General features: G+C 52.6%; 7 protein-coding genes across 7 annotated transcripts; 3 read left to right on the plus strand and 4 right to left on the minus strand.

Moving 5' to 3' along the window:
- Positions 1-31: 31 nt before the first annotated feature.
- On the minus strand, positions 32-1,296 carry BDV59DRAFT_173495 (uncharacterized protein). The gene is made up of 4 exons (XM_073688907.1): positions 1,062-1,296; positions 841-986; positions 583-775; positions 32-521 (listed from the first exon to the last, which is right to left on the minus strand). The coding sequence occupies exons 1-4, from the start codon at positions 1,240-1,242 to the stop codon at positions 181-183; spliced, it is 861 nt and encodes a 286-aa protein (XP_073550703.1). The 5' UTR covers positions 1,243-1,296; the 3' UTR covers positions 32-180.
- Positions 1,297-1,469: 173 nt separating this feature from the next.
- Positions 1,470-4,753, plus strand: BDV59DRAFT_173496 (tubulin gamma complex associated family protein). Its single transcript, XM_073688908.1, has 2 exons — positions 1,470-1,616; positions 1,664-4,753. The coding sequence occupies exons 1-2, from the start codon at positions 1,493-1,495 to the stop codon at positions 4,378-4,380; spliced, it is 2,841 nt and encodes a 946-aa protein (XP_073550704.1). The 5' UTR covers positions 1,470-1,492; the 3' UTR covers positions 4,381-4,753.
- Positions 4,754-6,306: 1,553 nt separating this feature from the next.
- Positions 6,307-8,940, minus strand: BDV59DRAFT_173498 (oleate delta-12 desaturase odeA). The gene is made up of 3 exons (XM_073688909.1): positions 8,591-8,940; positions 7,437-8,461; positions 6,307-7,377 (listed from the first exon to the last, which is right to left on the minus strand). The coding sequence occupies exons 2-3, from the start codon at positions 8,431-8,433 to the stop codon at positions 6,971-6,973; spliced, it is 1,404 nt and encodes a 467-aa protein (XP_073550705.1). The 5' UTR covers positions 8,434-8,461; positions 8,591-8,940; the 3' UTR covers positions 6,307-6,970.
- On the plus strand, positions 8,535-9,433 carry BDV59DRAFT_146907 (uncharacterized protein). The gene has a single exon (XM_073687288.1). The coding sequence runs from the start codon at positions 8,636-8,638 to the stop codon at positions 9,218-9,220; it is 585 nt and encodes a 194-aa protein (XP_073550706.1). The 5' UTR covers positions 8,535-8,635; the 3' UTR covers positions 9,221-9,433.
- Positions 9,434-9,484: 51 nt separating this feature from the next.
- Positions 9,485-14,529, minus strand: BDV59DRAFT_173505 (putative TMEM1 family protein). The gene is made up of 4 exons (XM_073688910.1): positions 14,272-14,529; positions 11,659-14,186; positions 10,510-11,586; positions 9,485-10,383 (listed from the first exon to the last, which is right to left on the minus strand). Exons 1-4 carry the CDS (start codon positions 14,309-14,311, stop codon positions 9,799-9,801), a joined length of 4,230 nt encoding a protein of 1,409 aa, XP_073550707.1. The 5' UTR covers positions 14,312-14,529; the 3' UTR covers positions 9,485-9,798.
- A 33-nt stretch (positions 14,530-14,562) lies between these two features.
- Positions 14,563-19,883, minus strand: BDV59DRAFT_173507 (putative membrane-tethered transcription factor (SPT23)). The gene is made up of 4 exons (XM_073688911.1): positions 18,599-19,883; positions 17,671-18,539; positions 15,132-17,616; positions 14,563-15,070 (listed from the first exon to the last, which is right to left on the minus strand). The coding sequence occupies exons 1-4, from the start codon at positions 19,310-19,312 to the stop codon at positions 14,939-14,941; spliced, it is 4,200 nt and encodes a 1,399-aa protein (XP_073550708.1). The 5' UTR covers positions 19,313-19,883; the 3' UTR covers positions 14,563-14,938.
- A 3,178-nt stretch (positions 19,884-23,061) lies between these two features.
- BDV59DRAFT_173509 (lytic polysaccharide monooxygenase auxiliary activity family 9 protein) lies at positions 23,062-24,838 on the plus strand. The gene has a single exon (XM_073688912.1). The coding sequence runs from the start codon at positions 23,220-23,222 to the stop codon at positions 24,417-24,419; it is 1,200 nt and encodes a 399-aa protein (XP_073550709.1). The 5' UTR covers positions 23,062-23,219; the 3' UTR covers positions 24,420-24,838.
- Positions 24,839-24,844: the final 6 nt, after the last annotated feature.

Genomic DNA, 24,844 nt, shown 5'->3' on the forward strand with positions numbered 1-24,844 from the left:
TTCGTCCGCTTGGTAAGGTAAATAAACTACGCCATAATATTGAATTATTCGTAAGCGTCCTTAAAATTGGACCTGTATCCGACGAAGCTTCAAGTTCAAAGAATACATTACAGCGCATTCTCAATCGACAAAACGCCATCCCGTTATCCGAGGTATCAAGAAAGAATTGTACAAGTAATATCATTGCCGCCGTCGGGGTCTCCTAGATCCTGTGGTCGTCCCTTTCTTTTCCTTCTGCTTGGAACGAGTTGTTTGGGCCCGGGTACTTCGTGTCGTTGGGGAGCCGCCTTCACCTTCATCCTCGGGCTCGCTATCCTCTTTTGCACCATCGGTCCCTTCCTCATCGCCTTCCTCGTTTCCGCCGTCTTCATCTGACTCCTCCTCTTCCTCGGCCGTCCCAGAATCCTTTCGTGGAGGTTCGACTTCGACTTGGAGGCGCGACGATCGAGTTCCTCGCGTCGAGTGACGGCCTCCACGGGCTGCTTTGCGTCCTCGCGGCGGGGCTGGAGAGGAGCGCGGTTCTAAACGCGCAAAGGTCAGCAAAAACAAATTCTCCAAACAGAGAAGTCTCATGAGACCGACCGTCTGTATCCGCCACTGTGCTTCCCCTCCGTGACTCGGCATGGGTACTGTGACTTGGCGATGCAGACCCCTCCATCGCTAGCCGGCGTTCGAACATCATCTCGCCATATTCGTCATCAGGAAGCTCAAATGGACAATAGAGATCTCTCGAGCTATCGCCATCGTCGGACGCATCGGTTATGAGAGAATCCTCCTAGGGATTGAAACTGATATCAGCGACCATAATTGTCAGGTAGGCTGTAGCAAACTTGGACGAACCCGTTCGTCGAGCGCTGGCAGGTTATACAATGTGCCCAGTTTCTTCCAGATCCCTGGTATCCGTGTATGCTCTGCGTGCGAGGGAGCGTAACCTTGGCTCTTCATGTACTCCGAGATAGCGAGCATCCGAAAATGCTTGTGCATGCCTTAGAAGAGGTTGTTTGTCAATACGTGTCTCCTACCCTCCCGGGCTGCTCCCGGCGCAATGTGGGTGTACGAACCAACAGGTTTCCACTTGATGATGCCCTTCAAGAGAGCTGTTTCTTGCTCGTCGGTCCATGGGTCGGTGACGGGGTCATAATCCGCGTTCGGTTGGGTGGTGCTGTCGCTGGTTGGGGTACTCGCGGACGGAGGCACAGACTCGCTTTGCGCCGTGAGCTTGGGCTTCTTTCTGGGGGGCATCTTGGTTGATTGAGTAGGGGACCGCGAGGGGGAGTGTGGGGAGGCGAAAGGCGGCGTCAGGGTACCTGGCAGAGAGCGCGAAGTGCTGCCGCTTCGGTTTCCCGAACAAGCGGTGGTCCGTGCATGTGCTGGGGGAGGCACTAAACTGCTCCGGGTTAATGCGGCGTGACCTCGCGCAGCCAACGCGTCGGGGCGTGATAAGAACTTCCAGGTGCTTTGCTCTCTGGAGCGAGTGTCGCGCGTTGACTTGATGATGGATGGCGATGACTATGCTGCGGATCCATTCTCCAGCGACGGGCTCTGGAGGATCTCCCAGTTCACGTTGCAATCGCTTCAGCCGCTAGATCCTCTGCCGTGGGACGAGGGGTTGCCCGGTATGTGTCCATTATTCGGTTCGACTGCTAGCTACTGATTCCCTCAGACCTTGCCCGCGGTGTTTTCAAAAGTCCATTGGACTTATTCGGAGAGAACGGCTCCGAGCTGCACCAGTTAGATATCCCCGACCTCGATCTCTCCGATTCAGACGGGCCCTCCGAGTCGACGACAGATGTGTCCAACCACAGCCAACACGATCCCGACACTGGACAACAGAACGAAGAGGAATTGGAAAATATCTGGGCACTGGATAGCTTGAACACCCCTCCTACCCCCCAGAATGCATTGAAATCGTGGGAGAAATATGAAGACCGATCACACTGTGAACCGACCTCTGCATATTTTAGTGAATGGGGTGCCCGAGGCTTTGATGCAGTATTGGCTCGACAGAAATCCAAAATCGAAACCTCTGGGTCGAAACGGATCGCTCGGAATGACCACTTCTTTCGCTCCATCTTCCGCTTGGGCCTGGGCTGGAGCTCCATGTTCTTTCGTTATAATGAACAAAAGGCAAAGTTTGAAAGAGTGTTTGGGGACAGCCGGCTTTTAGGAATCAGTCTCACTGCGCTTAATGGACTGGTCGATGAGATCTTGCAATGTGGAACTGATATGCAGACTGTTCGGAACTTCGTCTCCAAAACGCCTTCACACTCGGACTACCCTTCAGCGCTTTCCGCAATCTCCAGCGCTGCCGCAGTGGTTCTCTACACTCTCGAAGCTCAACTCGTCCGAAATTACAAGCATACCGTGTCCATTCTCCGAATAAAGTCTTTATTCCAACAATGCGGTGAGATCATCGGCGCCTTGGCAGACATAATAGAGTCCATTAAAGGAGCCACGACTGAATCGCAAATAATATCTATTGTCCTGGCAAGAGCCGCGCAGTCCTCACAGAATTTGGGGCATACTGAAAGCCTCTTCCGGGAGATAGCCGCTCGTGTCATCAGTCCTTTCCTTGACCACGTTGAGACTTGGGTTGGCTTCCGTCCCGAAACCCCCACATTGAATGAACTCGCGCGAAGTGGAAGGAGTTTCGTTGGCTTGGCTGACTTGGATGAGAAAAATAAGCCAATTTCCAAAATGGAACTGGCTCATTACACGTATCATCCTGGGCAGATGCCATCGTTTATCCCAGGAGACCAAGCGAGGTTGATTTTCGAGAGCGGAAGAAGTCTTCGGCTCCTTAGGCGGTTCCATCCTCGACATCCGATTTCTAGTGGTAACATATCCCATCCCAGGCTGGGCTGTGCGAGCTCCTGGGCCGAAATAGAACGAATCCAAAATAAGGCACAAGCGTACGAGAAAATCCTTCGTGCCGAAATACTCAAGTATAACCGAGAGGGACCTTCTGAGAAAGAAGACATCAAATCGACTCCTGAACGCTCCATACTCGATGGTGACAAGGCCTTGTCAGAGGCGTTTGATCTATTCGATCTGGACAATGATGATAAAGTGACAGGATTACTGACCAAGTCTTCCCTCGAAAGAGACACGCTCAGCCAGTTACTCGACAGCAGCCCCATTGTTCAGGATTCTGCTGACGATGGAACGGCCTTCGCCCCTGAATTGACCTCGTCCCTCTACCTCTCTATGGCTCCTCTCCTCTCTTCCCAGGCGTCCCTGATAGATTACTCTTGCCTCCATATGCTCTTCAAAGAGCACAAACTTCGATATCACTTAACCCTGCAATGGCGATTTCAACTTCTTGGCGATGGCTTCTTCGCATCACGACTTTCTCATTCCCTCTTTGATCCGGAAATGAAAAGCGGCGAACGAAAAACCGGCGCTGTTCGCAGTGGGGTCCACGCTGGTTTGCGTCTGGGTAGTCGGGACTCCTGGCCTCCAGCGAGTTCCGAATTACGACTGGTCCTTATGGGCCTGCTTGACGAGTGCTACAGCGCGGACGATCAGCGCGATGATACGGAGAATATTGACTTCCGCAAAGAAAAGGAACTACCAGGGGGTCTGAGCTTTTCTATTCGGGAACTGACTGACGAAGAAATCGCCAAATGCAAAGATCCTGACACTATCGAAGCGCTGGACTTCCTTCGCTTACAATATAAGCCATCTGATGTTCTTGGGGCCGTCATCACATACCGGTCACTGGCCAAGTACGACCGTCTCTTCAAACATCTACTACGACTTCTAAGAATGGTCTCTGTCGTTAAGGGCTTGGTGCGTGACTCTACCGCCAGAAACTCGCTCTCCGGCGACACACGGAATGTATTCCAGAAGTTCCGCATTGATTGCCAGCATTTTGTACTATGTCTGAGTGATTATTGCTTTCATGTTGGGGTTGGGTCTGTTTGGCGCAGGTTCCAGGACGCCTTGGCGGAGATCGAAAGTTGTCTCGACAAGGGAGACTTCGATGGCACTATCGAAGCCGCTCATTCTGTATCAAGCCTTCGCGACTCCCATGAAGATATTCTCGATCAGATGCTGTTTGCTCTCTTTCTCAGCAAGAGGCATTCAGAAGCTGCTAAATTACTGGAGAATATCTTTGGCACGATTCTTGCCTTTGCGCCCTTGTCAAGGATCGATGGAATGAGAGGCGTGCGCCACGAAAGCGAAACCACCGTCTACCGCTTGTATGCGCTCTTTCGAAAGCAGACGTCCGCATTTGTTGAGTATCTGCGCGAATTGGATGATTCCAAAGCGGGCAAGACTTTCAGTAGATCGGGCATGGCGTTTGCATCACGGGAGACACCTGTTGTGGTTTTTGACCACCTTCTCGCAAGGTTGGATGTGAAGAAGTATTATTGACCCTGTTGTGCAATGCGATACGTCTGTGCCGGCTCTATAGACCGAGTAGATGGCCCCTACATCTCCTCGCGGATATTATGGGATCATAAGCGAGCTACCCCCAAAGCCCAAGTATCAAGGGCATATCCTATGGTTAGGGGCACATCCTACAGTGGAACCTCGAGTATACATGTATGAACAAAGAGACGAAAGGGCCCAATCAATTCGCTCAAAGAACTGGCATCAAGAGAATCAACACTATGGATCATGTGACCATGGTGCAAAAATTTACCCACTGTATATGGATCCCGCATTTCGCCAGTAGACTACTGGGTAAGCAGTACAGAGTGGCATCTAGAAGGCATCGTTGGAGTAAGGTATCCAACTTCTCGTGTGTTTTATGAGGACGTTCCGCTGTCAGACAAAGCAGCATGAGGCTTCCAAAACCGAATTGAGGAACGAAGATCACTTGGTGTCTTCGCGGACGAGGATGAATACAAGAAGCTGTTAGGCGCCAACAAACAGTGAGTTCCTCTGGCTTGTGAAGGCACGATTAATTGCCTCGGTTGTACGATGAATTGTCCATGCTTAACGCGCACTCGGCACTCTGCCCTACGCTAAAAATCTGCCGGTTCCATGGATTCTCGATGATTACGTTTCAAAAACTCAAAAGAAAAAAAAAATAGACAAAAAAGATATAGCATGTCCTGGTTTATCCAGGGTCCTCCCGGCGTGCTAACATGCTCTGATTGGTGAATTTACCAGTCAGTAAGTGTAACATATATTGAAGGAAAGAAATTTCGATCTAATCCTGGTAGTTCTACTGTGTGATGGACGGCGGTGGTTGACATTCTGTTGCCTGTAGATTCAGATAGGGAAACTGCCCCTCATTCTCTCGCACTAAGGACGATATCGAAGGCCTCAGATCAGGGATATTGGCTGTTCCTTTCCGCATAGTTGGGTTCTCGCCAAAGGGCCAGTCTACTTCATCTAATAGACCCCTCCACGTCGAAGTATCTTTTATACAGGAACGCCAAATAAAAGGTACATGGCCTGGCGGCTGCCACGGCCCCTTACGAAGAGGATTGGTAGATTAAAAAAGTAGAACTATTTCTTCTGTTAAGCTCTATGGAGTGATCTGCGTGAGGATGCAACTAGCAGCTAAGTTAACGGATTATAAACGTAAGATACTCATTTTAGAACGGGGAGGTTCCAATGCCTGGTATCTAAGGATGTATGGATTGTTGGTTTCTCGTTATGGGTGTAAATATGATGATCACAGAGATTATTATATATATTTCATTAACTATTGTCTAATATCATGTTTGATAACCGGCATGTATATAAATCAACGGGAAGCTAGAAGTACTCCACTAATGAGGATACAGTGCATAGAAAGCGAAAAAGAAAAGAAATGTACCTTAGTATCCATTCTAGCCATCTACCCTCCCAGTACCTGAATAATGGAAAGTATATTAAGATATAATGCTCTCTGTGATCCCTTATATATTCTCTATATGCCTCGCATTAGAGTGTCACCCTTTACATAAGGAGTGACGTGGGCACCCCATGGTAAGTCGGGCTTACCAACGTCAGTGTCCCCTACCTAGTCAGAGAACTGGCGTAGTTATTTAGGCTATCAATCGTCTACCGCAAAGCGCTATCATATCACCCCGATAACTGCCATCAATATTTTGATATAAGCCACGCTCAGATGACTGGCCGTAAACACCTAGGCCACACCCCCTGACAAACCTCGCTTTAGATTTTACCGGCCGTATACAAAGATAAAAGTCCACAGAGACGCTTCTAGCGCATATGTCATATACCTCCAAGGGATCCGCACACTCGTGCATCCTTTGGCGGCCAGGTGAGTGGCACAGCGACCAGCTGTACAAACCTATGGCTGTGTCTGACCTTATCAATGCCAAATCTCAGAGCGTTGAACTTGCCTAGAAATGCGTTAAGATGGAACCCCTATGTACTACCCAATTGGGAATAGTGCACCGGCGACCCGCGGAAGCTTTCCCCGCAACTCAACCGGTTTTTCTTTGTTGCCTTCATCCAACGTCAACTTCCTCCGGTCTGCCACTCCTCATCACTCTACGCGTGCTTCAAGAGATGACCCTTACAGGACCTATCATTCCTCGACTATAAATGACACGCTGACTTGACTCATAACTCGTGGCAAACGGGAAACACATCGCCCGGCCTGTACAGTGAGACAGATCCATCACTGGAGGCACTACACCAAAAAGATGCAGACCCGTTTCGGAGCGGGCTGACACACACGCACAAAGATCAACTGATGATTATTAGACGACGAACATAAGTTGTCCGGACCGACATATAGGATAAAATGGTTGCACCACCCCCACCCCCCAGTACGCCATCCATCGGCATGGCCTCGCCGTTTCGGGCTCTTTGCTCTATTGCGACGATGAGTTGTCTCCAGATCGTGGCCGTTTCGATCCCGCGAGAGCACACCACGAAATAAATCTCCTTGGGGAACACTTCATACCGAAACCAGAAACCAGAAAACACAGGAAAAAAAAAACTTCAAGACGCTCGTTCTATGAGATTTGTGAAAGGAAAATCACATGATGCTACTCTATTTCGCAAGCTTCGCGGGGGGAACGCCGATGCCGTTCGTATTGCGGTAGAACAGCACGCTCTGGTGCTCGCCCTTGGTGCCCACACTGGGCTCGACCCACTGGCACACGCGGGCGCTGTTATAGAGCGCCTTGAAAAATCCGGTCCAGCCGGTGTGGGCCTCGGAGCGGTAGTGCTTGCCCATGACCTTCTGGATGGCCTCGCTGGCCTCGTCGGCGTTATAGAAGGGGATGGTGCTGACGTAGTGGTGCAGGACGTGGGTCTCGATGATGCCGTGGAAGATGTGGCGGCCGACGAAGCCAAAGTCCCGGTCGATGGTGGCAGCGGCACCGCGGGCAAAGTTCCAGGCCTCCGGCTTGTAGTGCGGGAGGGAGGGATCAGTGTGCTGGAGGTAAGTGATGGCGACTGTGGAAATGGTCAGTGAATCGTTCGATGTGGGGAGGGCGATGGCGACTGCGACTTACCAAGCCAGTGGTTCACCCAGAGATAGGGGATGCCGTACCACACCAGCACGTTGAGCCAGCCATAGGTGGAGCCGACATAATAGAGGGCGCTGAAGGTGATACCGAGACCCAGGTCGCTCAGGAGGATCAGCTTGGCATCCTTGGCCTCGTACAGAGGGCTGGAGGGGTTGAAGTGGTTGACGCCGCCGAAGTATCCGTTGCGCTTGCCCTTACCACGGCCCTCGGGCTGACGCTCGTGGTTGTTGTGGCCGGTGACGTTGGTGAAGAGGTACATGGGCCAACCGAAGAGCTGCTGGAGGAGGAGGTTGGTGGCGGTTGCGATGGGGGTCTCCTCCATGAGCTCGTTCAGTTCGTGGATGGCCTTGCCGACACGGGACGCATACTCCTCGCGGGTCTTGGGGACGAAGACCATATCACGGGCAATGTTGCCGGTGGCCTTGTGGTGCTTGCCGTGGGAGATCTTCCAGGAGAAGTAGGGCACCAGGAGGGCGGAGTGGCAGATCCAGCCGACGGTATCGTTCAGGACCTTGGAGGGAGAGAAGGCCTGGTGACCGCACTCGTGAGCCAACACCCAGACGCCGGTGCCGACCAGACCCTGGAGGACGGTGTACAGACCCCAGAGGACGACGCGGAGGGGGTACGAGGGGACGGTCTCGGGGGTGACATAGTTGTGGAAGAGATAGAAGATGGAGGCCAGAATGGCGATGTCCCGGAAGACATAGTACAGGCTGGTGGCGGCGGAACGCTGGAAGCAGTGAGCAGGGATAGCGTCCCGGATCTGCTTGATGGTATAGTCCGGGATCTCGAACTCATTGCCATAGGTATCCAGCATCTTGCCGTTGCCCTCGGCATCGGATGCCATGGAGGACAAGGAGGTGGACGAGGGCGACTGGCGAGGGCTGTCCAGAGGCGAGACCGAGACCGAACTAGGCACCGAGGAGTCGGTGCCCGGGTTGCGGTTAAGAGCAACACGCTTGGGGAGAGCGGTGGACGACATGGTGGTGACCGCGGGAGGGAGCGTCAACCTGGACAGACAGGTTAGAGGAGGGGGAGGACGGACGACGATAGGGCCAGAGGAAGAAGAAAAGAAGAATTGAGCAGAGGAGAAGCGGATTTAAGGGTGAGGGAGTGTGGGGATTGGGGCGTGGACATACCGAAGGGATCAACGGAGGGCTGTAGGGTTGGTTACACGGACAGGAATGGGTGAGAGGAAAGAAGAAGAAGAAGGAGAGAAGAAGAGAGAAAGCGGAGGGGGAGGAAGGGAGGAGAAGGAGAGAAGAAGACGGAGAAGAAGAAGAGGGAGACGTAAGGCGTTCACCAACCAGAAGAAGCAAAAAGGAGAGGAAAATAAACGTCGATTGAATCGTTCAATTGATTTTTTGATGCTTTTTGCCTTTTTCTTTTTTTCATTCCGTTGGGGATGGCCGGTGATTGGCTGGCCCGGTGGAGATCGTTTATTTTATTTTATTTTGATTTACTTTTATTTATTTACCGAATACGTGATTATTTTCTTATGCCATTCAGTCTTATTGATTTTATTTACTGTTATAATAATTAACACTCCTTTTTACCGAGTCTCTACTCCGTACGCAGGGCTGCAAACACTGGTGATCGTCTCGGCTGGTTGGCTGCGGGCGATCGGATGCAGCAGATCGGCTCCAAGGCACGTACACGGCACGATGGTAGGATCAGAGATTAAGCTTCGGGATGATTCTTCAGGCTCCTCAAATCATAGGTACAAGAATGAGAACATGCGTAAGAGAGCTCCCCCCCAATGCATATAAGAATCATCTCCCAGTCTCTCTGTCCATCTGTCAAAGATTCCCGAAACCCACTGGCCAATAAGCTTGCCCCACCGGGCCGCCTTGGCTTCTCAACAATCAGACGTCTATACTGATTGAACTCCGAGGTATCATATGTTGTTCACGTGCGGAGGACGAAGGGCAGGTCGCAACGTACGAGACCTAGCATGGGTAGGGTATCACCTACACTCAACAGGGGTATATACGAGGATATATACTAGGATGGAGACAAGGTATGAAGGATCTATGTATTTATTGAATGACAATACCTACATAGGTACCTGAGTAATACCTAAGGTTATTGTACTGCATACTCATCCTGACTGTCTGTACTGCGTCGAGATCACATGAAAGTGTTGGGAAGTCCATTTTGTTGAGCCCTGCAGCCCGGGCGCTAAACCCTTCCGGGACGAACTGGACCCTGCCGGATTTGGCCGATCATCACATCCACTTACGGCATATGGAGTTCGTACCCGACAATCGATCGACTCCTCGTACACTCGACGTAGTAGAAACCTGGAGATCAAACTTCTTTCCCCCGACTCTATCTGCACCTCGAACTACACAGGGATCCGGCGTTCCGACTCCACCAACCATGCTGCTCCATGACTGCCACTCCCACTCCCTCCTAAACTCAAACTCACCGTCGTGGTTTGCAGATCTGGCAGCACCAACACCGTCTCGCTGTGGTTTCGGTAGTCCACCTCGCTTGCAATCTGTCGTCTCTGTCCACCGCCCGTGGCCACAAACGTGCGTATCTCCAACCCGGGCAAAAGGATGTGTCCCGCCTTCTGCGCCAGTAGCATCACCGGGAATGTGACCGTCTCACCGTCCTGCGCCGTGAAGTTCCCCCGCCGTCGGCCCCCAACCAGCCACAGCTCCGGGTTGGCGTGGATCTCGTACGAGAACTCGAGGGGTCCGTCGCCGTTCTCGCGATGCATGACCGAGCACCACCGCCGCGTATGACGTAGTTTCAGCTCCGCCGCGATCATCTGTCCGACCGCCGCGTGAGCGGGGTGGTCGGCTAGGTTTTGCAGCTGCAGCTCTGCCGTGTGCACCACTTGCACCTCGGGGATGTCGACGGGGATGACAATGTGTCGTCGTCGAATCGTCGGTTCGTCCGGGAGCGTGATAACCCCGTGGTTCTGTCATCGAGAGTCAGCAATCGTCCTTAATGTACCGGGCGTACGTCGGCGCTTTCTGCTTTCGTGGTCGTGCGGGTGTGGGCCGATGCAAGGGATCGTCGCTCAAACAGGGATGATCCTTCTTACCTGATGCCACTGCTTCAGCCAGCTCTTCAGCCCGTCCATGGGCGCCTTCAGTGCCCCCAGCAGTCGATCCCACCGCACCGTCGCGTACGGAAGAGTTTCCACCTCACGGACCAGCCCGATCACCTCCATGTCGGACGTCGACAGCTCCGCGCGGAACGCCTCCACAAGGTGCGCCGTCAGGAGTGCCGTGTATGGCTGGAACTCGCTGTCCGCGATGCTGGCGCGGAACACCCTCTCCACCGCGTCAAAACACTCGTCGTCGACGCAGGTGAAATCGACACTAAGGCGCAGGGACCGCCTCGATCCCGGCGATGCCACCTGCTCCTCACGCTGCTGTATCTTGTAGAGCAGTGATGCCGGCTGCTTGGGGAACACGTTCAGCGAGACCGATTTGCCGATGTTTGATTGTACGCGGTACACATCTGAGCTGGGAATGTCGCAGGCGAGAATCCGTAGAGGGATCATCATTGCCGGGCTGATGGTAAATCGGGAAAACAGAACTGCGTCTTTGAACGCGTCCTGCACATTGACACTGATCGGTAATCCCGAGATGATGCTATGCGTAGAAGAGTAGAAGAACCGTCCGTGTGCCGTCTCGTATCCAACCTCAGCTCGCGCAGAGAGCGTCGGGTGGGCTTCCTCCACCGTGTAGGGGATTCGCAAGCGGATGAAGGCGTCTGGTCCTAGGTGAGAGAATTCAATGCTCCCGGACTCACCGCTGGGCCGTACTTCAATCTCCCCTTCGACCACCTCGATCTCGGCCACTCGTAGTCGAAGTCCGGCAGTCGCAGGCCTCACCCGAATGGTTCCAGTCTTGATATCGTTCCATCCACTGTGGAGTTCCAGCTCCAGCGTGCGCATCTCTTCTAGATTTATCAGGTGCGGCGAGACGATCTTCGACTGTAGACCTCGCGGGGGCGGGTAGCAGTAGATGTAAGGCCGCGTATCTTCATCTGTATCCACAGCCTCCCTGAATCCGAGTGGCAAGGCAGAATGCTTCCCACCCCCGTATGTGAACAACACCGTGCCAGCGCGCACTTCAATCCGGTCCACAAAGTATTTCCCTTGTAGTGTCGTCTACCCACATATTAGTATACCACAGCGTAGGGCCAATCATCAGCGCCCGCATATTGTCGCCAGACCACTCACCGAAGAATCCACGAGCACCTTGGTCGACGACGACTTGACGGTTGTCTTGGTCGGTGCCTCAATCCAATACTCACTACTTTGACCACTTCCAGCACTGGCAAGCCGGATCTTCACCGAGTCGATATCGATACGTTTTCCCAGAAGAAAGCGCAGAGATAGCTGCAGCTTGAACCCATCCCTGTCCGCATGATGTAGGATAATTGGCGACACGTCTATATCCGCGAAGAAATCGGTCAATGGAGCCGAAACTTCCTTCTGGAGCGCGGCGGACGCCCTAAAAAGCTCGTCAACGTACTCGCCGACGGCGGGCTTCTCCGAGAAGATGGACGACGCGTCCATCGTCCTTTCTCGCAGCGTCAGTCCCGCTTGCATGTGCACTGCAAACTTGGCCAGAAGACGCAAGAGCATGCGGACATACTCTTCCGTCCGGTCCAGCTCCTTCAGACAACGCGAGTACATCTCCAACATCACCCCCTCGAGCAAGATCCAGAACTTGTTGCCGTAGAATGGGGTAATTTGGTGGAAATAGGACGCCGCTGCAGCATAATCACTTTGCCTGAACCGGAGGAGCGCCATGTCTGCAAGCGCCGTCTGTGCCGAGTAAGTCCGGTTGGCCGTGATATAATGCCGGTACATCTGGTCTGTGATCTCCTCGTACTGCGCGCGGAAGGTCTTCCTCGAACGGAGAGCGGTTTTCAACGCGGACAGCTCGACACCGGAAAGGGTGTGCGTTGGCTTGGGGACTTCTGCGGGCTTGGGAGTTTCCTCGTCGAGTGAAACATCTGCCATGTCTCCCTCCGCATCTTTATCATCAAAGAGAAGCCCGAGCTCGTTCCATTTCTCTTTCCAGCCACAACGGCTCGCAATCTCCTCTAACAGTCGTCGAGCCATGACCAACAATTCACCTCTCCCGGAAGCCAATTGCTCCGAGCCTGTTTTTGGCGTAACGGCGTGGGCAGGCTTCGGGCTATCCTGAGAGTCGAGTGGCAGGGTATTAGCCCGGGCAGGCCGAGTCGCAGGCGGGCTGACCAATGAGCTTGAACGCCGGGGGATGCTGGCCTTGGACTCGGCCTCGGAGGCTTTACTGATCGCATGCAGAGACGACCCGGGAAGAGTCAGAGTTGGGGTCGACGTTTGAGCTAAGATCTGGGAAGCCGCGGCGTATGCCCACGATGACACGAGGTTGTTGATGACGTCCGATTTGGCCGCATGTTCGACGTCGCTCAGGCCAGACTCCAAGTCCTGTCGAAGGGTCCGTGCAGCAAGACTGATAAACTCGGTGGCTCTTTCACAAATCTCGGATAACAGCATCAAATCCTCAGGCTTCTTCTGGCTCCTTGTTATCTGAGCCGTCTCCGTCTCCTTGTTCACCAGTGACGGGGCTCTGGCGGCCCTCAGGAGCAGAGTCACTTGTCGGGAGAAGATGTAAGTGCGGAAATCGAAGACGGAGATATTGCTGGCCAGGATCATCTCACGATAGGACTTCTTCGTCGAATCGATCGGAAAATCCTGTGCATCAATCTCAGACACGGGCACGGGCTCTGCATCGGCCCCCTCTTCCGGCACAGACTCGGAACCCAGCGCGGCCTTTGCCCTCTCCTGCCAATCCTTACTATACGTGAGGAAAGCGGTCCCATGCTGCTCACCGGACGCGTCCAGTTGCTCCTGGATCGCCGTGTCCAAGCCGACGGAGAGTTCATCATACCCCAGCAGCGCATCCTCAAACAACCCGACATTCTCGAATCCCCTCGCCAGACCCTCCTTGAGGATGAAGAACGTGCAGAAGTTCCACCCGGGCAGCGTCCGCTGCGAGTCCTTCTCCTTGATATCCTCCTCGTACTGGGCCACACGGAGGTCAAATGACGCCAGGATGGCATTCTTCATCTTCTCGACGAAGTCCTCGAGCTGGTCCGCCAACTCGGGGGGTCCTCGCTGCGCGCCCTGCTTCGGGAGTCGGATCTGCGCGACACGGTCCACGGCAGACTTCGACGTGCCGTTGAAATCGGCCTTGACCTTTTCCAAGACGGTGGTGGTGGTGCGCCCCCATTTGGACGTCGGGGCGACTTTCTCCGTGCCGTCGCCGTCCTGCACCACATGTAGAATCAGCCACTCGAAGGCGTCGTGTTTCTCCTGGCTGTTGCTGCCGCCGCTGCTGCCGCCGCCGCTGGTCGTCGTGCTGGACGTCGACGAGGATGCGTGAGACTTGATCCACTCGCGCAAGGCCTTCCGGGCGGTGCTTTTGTAGGTGTCGTTGTCGTCGCAGCGGAGAAGGTAGACTTTGAGATACGGCGTGTGGCGCAATCCAGGGATCTGGTGACGGCGATGGGCCACGGGGCCGCCGGCGGCGCCGTCGCTGGAGGACTTGCGCTCGTCCGTGTCATGCTGCGCTGGAGCGAATCCGATGCGGAGGGACTCAATGGATCGAACGGGGCGGGTGGGGGATTTCCAATGGAGGTTCTTCAGGGGGATTTTCTCTGCGAGCACGGGATGGACCAGAGGGAAGAGTCCCGAGGGATCAGTGTACTCGACTGATTCATGGTTAGCAGGACGTAGGGAGTCAAGACCACGTATGCATCATCGTGCAAATATCGGGTTGGAGTAATGGTCGCCTACCGGTGACACTGCTCGAGCCCGCCTGAGAGGATGAGTCCATGATTCCCGAACTCTACGCGGGATACAACAGGCGAAACCAAAGAATCATGCCGTGTGATATGGGCACGACAGGTGTTTCCAGCCAGAAGGAGCTGGGGAATGGAGAATTGATAGCGGGGCTGTCGAAGGTTGTCGCAGAGTTGTTTTGAGGGGACGGACACTTGTGTATGGCGACAGACCGCCTTCTCCGCGCTGCGGCTCGGCAGTATTATATAGTAGCCGGAAGAGCACTCATAGCTAGGTATGCACAAGATCAGATCAAAGCTCTATTTAAAATTAAAACTGACTATATACACGCCATGGTATAACCTATGCACTGCTTCAACACGCAATCAATATCTTTCATAATAGCAGAGAGAGTAATCAACAATGGCAGGAAACTCGACCACGCCTGTACAGTAGCCCAGGAAGAAAAACAAACAGTATCGGTGCTTCCAGTGAGAAAAAAAAAAAGATCCAGTCATATCCCATCATTATGCGGAAAGAAAGATAAGAGATCAAATACATGCCCATGTCAACCGTCCAGAGGACAAAACGCCCCAGCTCAATAACTCACACGCCGAGAGGGAAAAGTAGCGGGATGGAGAGAAAATAAAACGAGATAGGTGGGTAAAAGAGCGCGGCAATTTCAAGCCCTAGTATCTATTGCGCGCTGCGCATAGCGGTTTTGGACAAATTCGTAGCCGCTAGAAAATCCTTGCCATATACCCGGAGCATAACTTCGGATCCATGCACAGATAACCAGAAGGAGAAGAGGAATCTGCCAGTCAGTTAGTAAGATATATCACAAGAGAGACCAAATAGCCACAATAGCCACTTACCCAGATGAAATACAAGTTCCGATCGCTGGCCAGCCCCTTCATTCGTCGGGCCTGCTGCTCCCGAAGATGCTTTTGCTGTTCCCGAGAGATTACTTTACGACCGATTCGAATATCCTTGAGATCCTCCTTCTCCTGCTTGACGTGGACAGCCCGGGATGAGCTGGCGTGAGAGCTAGACTGGGCCCCGAAATGTTGATCCAACAAGGCATCAGTAGCCGCTTGCAACGTGCTGGATTTCTTCAGCCGTGCAGTCTCCTCCTCGTCTTGGCCTTCCTGGCGAGGGTACAGCTCCTCGTATGAGGGCAACTCTGTAGTATTCGGAGCGGAGTTTCCGGTCAACAGATCCCACCAACCCTCCTTGGCAGACCATGAGGTTGTCGGTCGGTGAGGAACTAGGTTCGTGATGCGCCGCATCATGGGATGTGCTTGATAATCTGGCAAGGCTGGCATTGGCGGCAGCGCTGGTAGGTTCGGGAAGGCATTCGCGACACTCTGCTGGAACTGGTTGATTTGAGCCTGGAGCTGGTTACGCCAAGCAACAAGAGCAGCTGGAGGCGAGAAGGCCCGTACATCGCCTGATGGTGCAGCTGATTCGGCAGTGGAGATGGAAGCTGCAGCGTCCTGATGGATACTAGACCTGCGAGAGACGGGGAAAACGAGTTCATCCTCCTCATCCTCATCCTCACTAGAATCATCGATTGCGTTGTCGAATGAGCCAGATGACGACTCCCAAAGTGAGTGGAGAGAAGCAGAGCTACTGTGCCGGCGTCGAGATGATGTCAGAGATCCAACACTGCGTGATCGATAGTGACGTGCAGGGATCAAGGCGGCCTGGTGTGCAGGCAAGGTCGTAGCCAGGTCGGCGGGGGTGAATCCGCGAATACTCCGAGCATGCACATTCGCTCCCGCCAGGCGCAGCCTGTGGACAATATGCGCATGGCCATTCAGGGCAGCCAGGTGCATTGGAGTATTTCCAATACTATCCTGCACGTCGGGGTTTGCTCCTCTAGCGAGAAGGCCAGCAACGAAACGTGTCAATCCCAGAGAGGATGCAAAATGAAGAAGAGACTGGCCCGTCGCGGATCGCGAATTGTACTTGGGGGGACGCGGGTTGTCGTCCAAATCGATAAACTCGAGATAGGTCAGCATCCTCGAGTCGAGATCACTCAGTTTGCCTTGCTGTTCCAACCCGGGCACTTGACGCTGGTGGCCACCGCTAGGGCTGCCCTGGAAATCCTTCTGGAGGCCGAAAATGGATTTGGGGTCACTGCCCATGATTTGCTGTGCCGTTTGGAAGGCATCCGCTTGACTGCCGAGTTTCTGACCAAGGATGCCGAGGGCAAGGCGGTACATTTGAAGCTCCCGGTCATCCACATAACGGAAGTATTGCTGTTGTTTCGGCATCAAAGTTTGAGTGGGTTGCAACTGCCCAAATGTGGGATGCTCGTGCTTGAAAACAACTGCAACGAGACCTGGTTGGAGCGCGGGAGGGGTCAGGCAATTCAGACACTTGTCGCCCCAGAATGTTGTGGTGGTGGCAAGAGTGTCTCCGAAGACCACTTCCATACCAGGGTAGAAACCGCTTCCCAGGAGAGTCACTTCTGTTCCACCGGTGATAGAACCCTCAGCAGGTACAAGCTTGTGAATGACAGAAGGTAGGCGGTTTCCTGCACTTGTAAGAGGAGGCCACATTGGTGTCGATGTACTGGGACCTAGAGAGAGATTGATGTTCTGGTCTTGGAAATTATTGCGGCTCGAACCACCCGGTGTGCCGGGACGACTTGGCTGGGCCGAATTCGGTGCCGACATTAATTGTTGCTGAATGAAAGTATCCAAGCTCTGGGGTTGAGGGGTAGGGTTGAAGAACGGATTATTGTCTCCGCTATTTGGGGTTGGCGGGCCAGTGGTGAACTGGTTTGACAAGGCATTCGCCGTCACGAAAGGTCTCTCTACAGGGGAGGCGAATCCACGAGGGGCCGAGAAGGGTGATTCGTTGCCAATGGTATTTGACACTCCTCCTGATGACTGGGAGCTTTCCAGTTTGGTCATGGTCAGCTCGGACGGAAGTCTGCCTGAGTTGCTATGCTTGCGTCTCTTGCTAGTTGGACCCTGGAAGTCATTCGGGGATGCTTGTCGGGACAGGCTTCGCGGAGTCTGAGAGCTAGAAGGCGAAATACCGTTTGCAGAACTCTGGGTGACAGAGAAAGAAGCCGATGCCATCTGATACTGGGAGTTGAATCGCTGCTGAAGACCCTGGAGATCAGTGGCCGATGGTGACTGGGCAGTCTTGCTCGTTTCGGAGCTCACGCCGGATGGAAATACGCCAACTCCAGGGAGCTGCGTTCCATCAGGTAACGAAGGCGATGGACCGGGTGCCGGGGGTGCCGGTGGTGCGTGGGTTTTATGGTCATCTGTGATCATGATCGAGTTTGTAATTGCTTGTGCGATGACGTTTTCCTGGCAGTCCTTGACGGTAAAGATGACCCTAGAGTAAAGATGTTAGTGAATCAAATAAGCACTTTAAATAAGATATACTTACTGAAATCCCAACTTCTCGTTCTGGTGCCTGCAGTAGCAGGCAATCCGCATAGGCAGTTCAACTTGCATTGCCCCGGCAGGAATAGAAGGGACAGGGACGTCGCCATAGCCCGGCACGCCATTTTTCGATGGCTCCGCCCACTCCTTGATCTCGTTCGTATTGAAGACGATCACCCTTTTTTCTTCGTCCTTCTGAAATAATTCATCTTCCTCTGGTTTTCTCTGCTTCTTGCGGAAGGCCCGCTTCCGCTCACGTTGGATACATCCAGCACAGATCTTCACTTCACCCCCATCGGAAGGCTTGTCATCTTCTTGCGAATTTTCGAGGAAACGGAGGTCCCCTCTAGCTCGTGCGAAGGCCTTCTTTAACTTTGCCTGATCTTGCATAGCACTGGTGCACACCAGGCTAGTATGCAATTCAACAGTATCGGGACTTCGTTCGGCGGACGGTGGGGCGAGAAACTTCGGTTTCGAGATGGTATGGCTCGGGAGGCGTAGTTTCTTCACACCTGTCGGTAGAGGGTAAAGAGTCAATCTGATGGGAATCTGGGTCTCCACACGGGATTTGAGCGACGTAGGATGAACCGTGAGAACGTGGCGTTGTGTTGATTCTGGTTTCATATTGCTTTGGGGCGAAGATGCAAAGTTTAGTCCGAAGGGAATATTGTTGACTCCGAAGCTGTAGGCCGAACTCTGTGGAGAGGCCCCGTTCATGTCGATACCCCCGAAACTTTCTTCCAGAAGTGATGAAGGGGATTTCCCTCCCCACTGGTTGGCAAACTTCCCTTGACTACCCGCTCTTCGTGGCATGGAGAATGGCGATGGCTCCTTAGCGTTCGTAAAGGAAGGTGATCCGTTTCTAGACATCTGCTGAAGTGAGGTCAGTTGCGGATTCCAAGCCATCAGGCGATGTTAATCAGCCGACTCACGGGAGAGGTAGAGTATTTCGGCGCGGAGTTTGATGTGCCGTGAAACTTAGATTCCGACATTTTCTGAGGTATGGCCTGCGGAATGGGATCGGTTCGCAAGGGGCTCGGGCTACTTGCAGCGCTTTCAAAATCGAACGCCGCATCCATAGCCTTGTTACTCGATTCTAGGTCGGTGCCGGTGGGATACGTCTCTGTCTCCATGCTGGGTAGAGAGGGGTCGAATCCGAACATTATCTCCCCTTTCACAGTCGCAAGATCAGGGTTGATCCATTCCTCGGAGGTGTAACCAAACGGCATCATGGTGTTTTCACTGTGGACGGCGGATGTGGACGATGCGACCGACGGGTTGCGGAGATGATGGCGCGGCGACTCGGAGGATGAACTGCGACTGGAGGCTTCCGGAGACTCAGCGGGAGAGTCAGACTTGACGATGTTGGGCTGTCTCAGCACATCCTGCTCCTTGTATGGCTTCTTGGCAGACAGTTCCGACGGCGATAAGCACACCGAACCGGACTCCGTGACGGTGCGGGAGGAGGTAGAATGGGCGAAAAGATCGTCGAAATCCCGACCAGCGTTCTCGGACGACATCTGCAGCCTGGCGGAATCCAGGAAATCTAGGTTCGAGTCTTGATAGGGGTTCTCCATCTGATCGTCAACCACGATCGGGTCCAGGGCAGAAAACGGAGGCGAAGAGGCGGTCTCTGCCGGTCCCATTCTCTGGCACGTTCCCTTGAAGACCTCGAAGTCGGGAGATGAACGGAGGGACGGCTTGCAGACAGCCGTGGATGATTCTCCTCCTCCTGATCTGTTCCCAATTCGATCCCAACCCGGTGAACGCGAACGTAATCGGATGCGTAATACGAGGGATGGAGATGGGCAAATTGACCGACCAACGGAGGAATCGACAGGGGGGAGGCGCAATACCGTAACGGCGTTTTTCCTTAATTCGTTTCCCAGTAACAATGCCCCTCACCCATCGAAGTTGGTCGCGGTGATGTTGGAAGAGTGGGGGGGTATCTTTCGACGGAGCGAAGGGGACGGATGAGGTGAGAAAGTGGTTGAGAATGCCGGGGAGAGTGTCAACGGGCGGAGACGAGGCGCGGCAGAGTTGGGAAAGGGGAGGGAAGCCTAGCCGCTGTTTAGTGTGGACATAGGCGGGAAAAAATACCGAAAACCCAGAGCGGCGACGGGTTCCAAACGCGTACTCTCCAGGCAGGTATGGAGGTATGCCCAGAAGATACCCCGATCTTTGGGGATTTCGGGTCCGTCTGCAGTAAAAACGGAGGAGATCCAGAGAAGCGACAATGACAGAGAGGAAGGACAAGACCGAGAAGGAGGAAAACGAAGCCAGAGAGTCTTGCGGTGGTCGAAGAGGCGGCGGTATTGTATACCGTACGGGGCTGGTAATCTTTCGCGGTGAACAATGCCGCTAGTCCCGTTTGAGCCGCCGTGACTAAAGCCCCCCCATATTTGGGATGTTTCTGTCTCCATCGGGGCATTCTCCTTCTATTTCAAGGTTCTCCTCTCTGTATCTCTCCCGTTCAGGTCTGTAGGGAGGAATTCGTTCGCTGAAGTATACCCACGAACCCCTTTTCTGTTTCTTATCGCTCGTCCATCGTCACTGTCACCTCCCAGACTCGAAGGTTCTGCGCTAAAGGCGTACCTGCGGAGAACATCCTCCCGCCATCAGTCCAACCAATACGAGCGAAGCAGTTACACCTCTCTCGCTGCGCCCGTGCGATGCTTTTCGGGACATCTAATCCTGCGGGTTCATGCCTTCATCAGGTGCTACTGCAGCAAGTTAGATCCGTCGTCCACTCCAAGCAAGATAACGAATTAGTCTTACATCTGCGGTGCCAACGGATCCAGGAGGTCTTAAAATGAACCCGGTCATTTCGCCACCACAAATCATGCCCCTAAGCCTACTATCTCATTATCTGTAATGATGCAGGATAAGAACGTACACCCCTCTCGTGCCCACAGCCCAGTCGGTCAATATCGGAAACGAGCACGAGCGTCTGCTCCACGAGGTACCCTAGGACGATCGAGTCACTAATGGACACGGGGAAGCCCTAGTACGCCTATTACACTCTTCTGAGTGTCACTGGTTATCCATGGAAGATCATCTAAACTCCTTTAGGTACCGACTCACGTATTTCTATCTCTTGACCTATTGATCCATATTTCCAGTGCATTCGACTCTGGTGCGTGATGCCTAAGCACCTGGAGAAGGGCAGATATACCTCACCAGTCCATCGTGCATATAAAGCCTAGCCCAAAATGCACTCTAGTATGTATATCGTGATACACCACCTGACAGAATCGGAAAAATTGCTGCCTCCTTGATAATCTGCTAAATTCTTGCCGCCCGAGTTATGTGTACATACTGAGATGCTAGTTAGTTCAGACAAGATATGCTGCCAAAAATGTACCTATGCCACATACAACATGGGAAGTATATCTTATCTGAGGCTCTTGCTGTGTGTCGAGACATTGCGAGAGGGAAGATCAAAGACTCAACCCGAGATACTTTCCATGTACGGGCACTTCCTTAACGCTCACTAACTACGGGAATATCCCGCAATGAACACTACTGTCAATAGCGACCAAACATACCTCGAGGGGCATAGGTCTTGAGCTTGTAGAGATTAAATCTTGGACCATGACATAAATTTAAGATTCTGCCGTAGGAGTATATTCTCCACGGGAAAAGGCTGTTCTTACCGCCGCCACAAAGAAAAGGGGAGATGTACGCGCCAGGATTTGAAGAGAACCATATATTTTGGTTTCGAATCTCTGTAAGGCTACCATAGATGCCAATGAAATCACAAATACCTTGTATATATTTAACGCACCCTTGATATTCTTGCAGCGATACGAGCACTCCATATATCTACTGAAGGTCTCAGATAGCCGCCACAATACCAACACATTTTAGCCGCTTAACTTACGTGTAGAGTCAAAGTTGTAGCTATTCCGTGACAGAAGGAATCTGACAGAGGGCAAGCTAGAGACGAGTCCAGACAATATGGACCTACATACTTATCCATGCCCTGTCTCAGATAGGTGGCTCTAGGTTCGGGAAATATCCGGAGAGGACTATCCATGCTAAAAAGCTTGTCTCAGTCCAGACTGAGTCGACGTTCGTGGCATTCCTGCGCCCCTCGACGCATAGACTAGGGTTAGAAATATATGTCCTTTCGGAGTAAGACCCCGGCGGGGGCGTTTCAGACTGAGGGTCTGACAGGTCGATGTGAATTGAACTTTGCTCCAACCGACAGACCGCCTGATGTTCAATCGGTGGACAGAGACGTGCTCGCCATTCTTTTACTCGTGCTAGCTGAGCAGTGACTAATAAGAGATCATTCTCAACTACTGGTGTACCTATTAACCTCATTCTTTGACCAGTATATCAATATTCAATTTCCGTATCGCCAACGAACACTGATCTGAACCAGCATAGTGATAGGCCATTGCCACATAAGGAATGCCAAGAAGTAGTTGGTTCTTTGCTTGCAGCTGATTACGGTGTCTAAACATTCCAATCGAGCTTATCACACTATGTGGTGTGACCAGCCTTTCGAAGTAGGCTGTGGATGACATGGAACCGTTGTCGATTAAGGAGATGAACTCCTAGCTCCCGGTATCACCCACGACATACATATTAATTGTTTCAGCAGGATCCTCTTCCATGTGTATAGCGGAAAACGAAAGAAAGATGTAGAAGAATCTTTTCCTAGTCAAAGTGGTAAAATTCTGAGTTCTATGGAAGACACGTGCCATGAAAGCCCTAAATGGCAGCTCCGGTCACCGACACACTCAACACCTGTTTGTACCGCACTTTGCTTCAATATTCTCCCCCGAACACTGCTCTCCCATGGAAAGTCGAGGTGACTCTAGCTGTATTGGCGTTTTAATATAACTTCTTGGCGACGGAGGTAGGACCGAGAAAGCACACCCAGGTTGAAACTTAGCGTGTCGCAGACCACCACAAGACCCCCAGCACACCCCCACTTACTCAGTGTGATAGACTAAATCCTGCCCTCAAGTGTTTCTCATGCAGCCAAATTGGGTCATGCTAAGTCCAACATAGTCCATGTCCCTGGCAGAGGATCCTGTCTCTCATGGCTCGGCCTTGCCGGCGTGTTTGACAAGACTCCGGCGGCGGTTTCCATCATCAATCTCATACTCTTCGCTACAGTGCCCCTGTCGATACTGATTCTCCACCTATTAGAGAGAGGAAACTTGCGATGGCATCCAATTCCTCTCAAACAGTCAAGCTGCCACATGGGTGACCTGGACGAACTTTTCATTTCATGAGATCCACACCAGGGAAAAGGCCACTAGTGATCTGTGCTCTTCGGCGGAGACTTACAGGACTAGCTGATCATGACCGAAGCTATGGTATAAAGTCGTCAGTTTACCAGGATGATGAGGTTCTTTTTCTTCTTCTCATCAGCTCTGCATTCTTTTCTTTCCCGAGGTCTCGGTACCCGTCATTCTCTTTCGGCTTCATTGATTGAAGACCATTCTTTTTCGTCATTCTTTCCCCTTTCCCACTTCAGTCTTTCACAAATACGCTGTGCGTTGATCGATCAGAAAATCTCTATTCCTTGCAAACATGTCTGTTACTAAGCTTGCTGGTATTGTCCTCGGCTCTGCGGCGCTTGTCGCTGGCCACGGGTACGTCTCTGGTGCCGTTGTCGACGGCAAATACTATGCTGGCTACGATGTCACATCTGCCCCTTACTCGAACGATCCTCCTGCGACTATCGGGTGGTCGACCGATGCCACCGACCTAGGCTTTGTTGACGGCAGCGAATACTCCGACCCTGACATCATCTGCCACAAGGACGCGCAGCCTGGTTCTATCTCTGCTGAAGTTGCTGCTGGTAGCAATGTTGAGTTGCAGTGGACCACATGGCCTGATAGTCACCACGGGCCTGTCATCACTTACCTTGCAAACTGCAACGGTGACTGCTCCTCTGTCGACAAGAGCTCCCTGGAGTTCTTCAAGATTGATCAGAAGGGTCTCATCGATGACAGCGACGTCCCCGGTACTTGGGCTACTGACCAGCTGATCAACAACAACAACAGCTGGACTGTCACTATCCCCAGCAGCATTGCCTCCGGAAACTACGTCATGCGCCATGAGATCATTGCCCTTCACTCCGCAGGCAACAAGAACGGTGCCCAGAACTATCCTCAGTGCCTGAACTTCAAGGTCACTGGTGGCGGCAGCGACAAGCCCTCTGGTACCCTTGGCACCAAGCTCTACAAGGACACCGACCCTGGTATTCTAGTCAACATCTACCAGACTCTGTCTTCCTATGTTATTCCTGGCCCCGCCTTGTACTCAGGCAGCTCTTCCGGCTCTGGCTCTGGCTCTGGTTCCGGCTCCGCTAGCTCTTCCGCTGCTCCTTCGGTTACCCCTTCGGCTACTCCTTCAGCATCGTCTAGTGCTGTTCCTTCCAGCACCAGTGTTGCGGTTCCTACCAGCTCTGCCCCTGCTCCTTCGTTCACTACCGCTCCTGCTCCTCCGGCTCAGACCAGCACTGCCACCGCCTACGAGACTGCCACCACAGTCCAAAGTGTTACTATCACCGGAAGTGTGCCTCAGCAAACGGCGGTGCAGGTTCCCAGTGCTGCAGCCCCGGCCGCAACTCCTAGCTCCAGTGCTAGTGTTCCCGCTCCTAGTGGAAGCAGCAGTCTGTCTGACTACTTCAGCTCGCTGAGCGCGGAGCAGTTCCTGAACCTCCTCCGTGAGACCCTTTCCTGGCTGATCACGGATAAGAAGCACGCCCGTGATATCTCTGTCTAGAGATCCAATTGAGGCATGAGAGTGTAACCGAGCGACTCTCCTTCTCAAACATTAGAGGCGTTCATTCATTCGACTATCGTTACTTCCCTTTATATAGATGGATCTGAGATCCTTTTGTGTTAACTATGAAAAATTCACCATTTTCAGAGCATTATCTTTCATGGATGCAGTTTTTAGGATTTGCTTATAAAACAGTGGAGAGTGTAAGAGCTTAAGTGGATGGTATATGATAGTCTCATACTCTAAATCACGAATCCTGCGCATGAGACTAATTTCCTCTGTTTTCAAACAAATCTATCTGCTTATCCCGTATACAAGCAGACATGCATACTTGACGTTAGACCTTGGCGCTTAAAAAACGACGCACCGTGATGTTAAGCAAAACAAAGGATATGCATTATGATAGTAGGTAAATATGCTGATTT

The sequence above is a fragment of the Aspergillus ambiguus genome (assembly GCF_047715705.1).
Source record: "Aspergillus ambiguus strain CBS 117.58 unplaced genomic scaffold BDV59scaffold_6, whole genome shotgun sequence".
In the NCBI taxonomy this organism is placed as follows: Eukaryota; Fungi; Ascomycota; class Eurotiomycetes; order Eurotiales; family Aspergillaceae; genus Aspergillus; species Aspergillus ambiguus.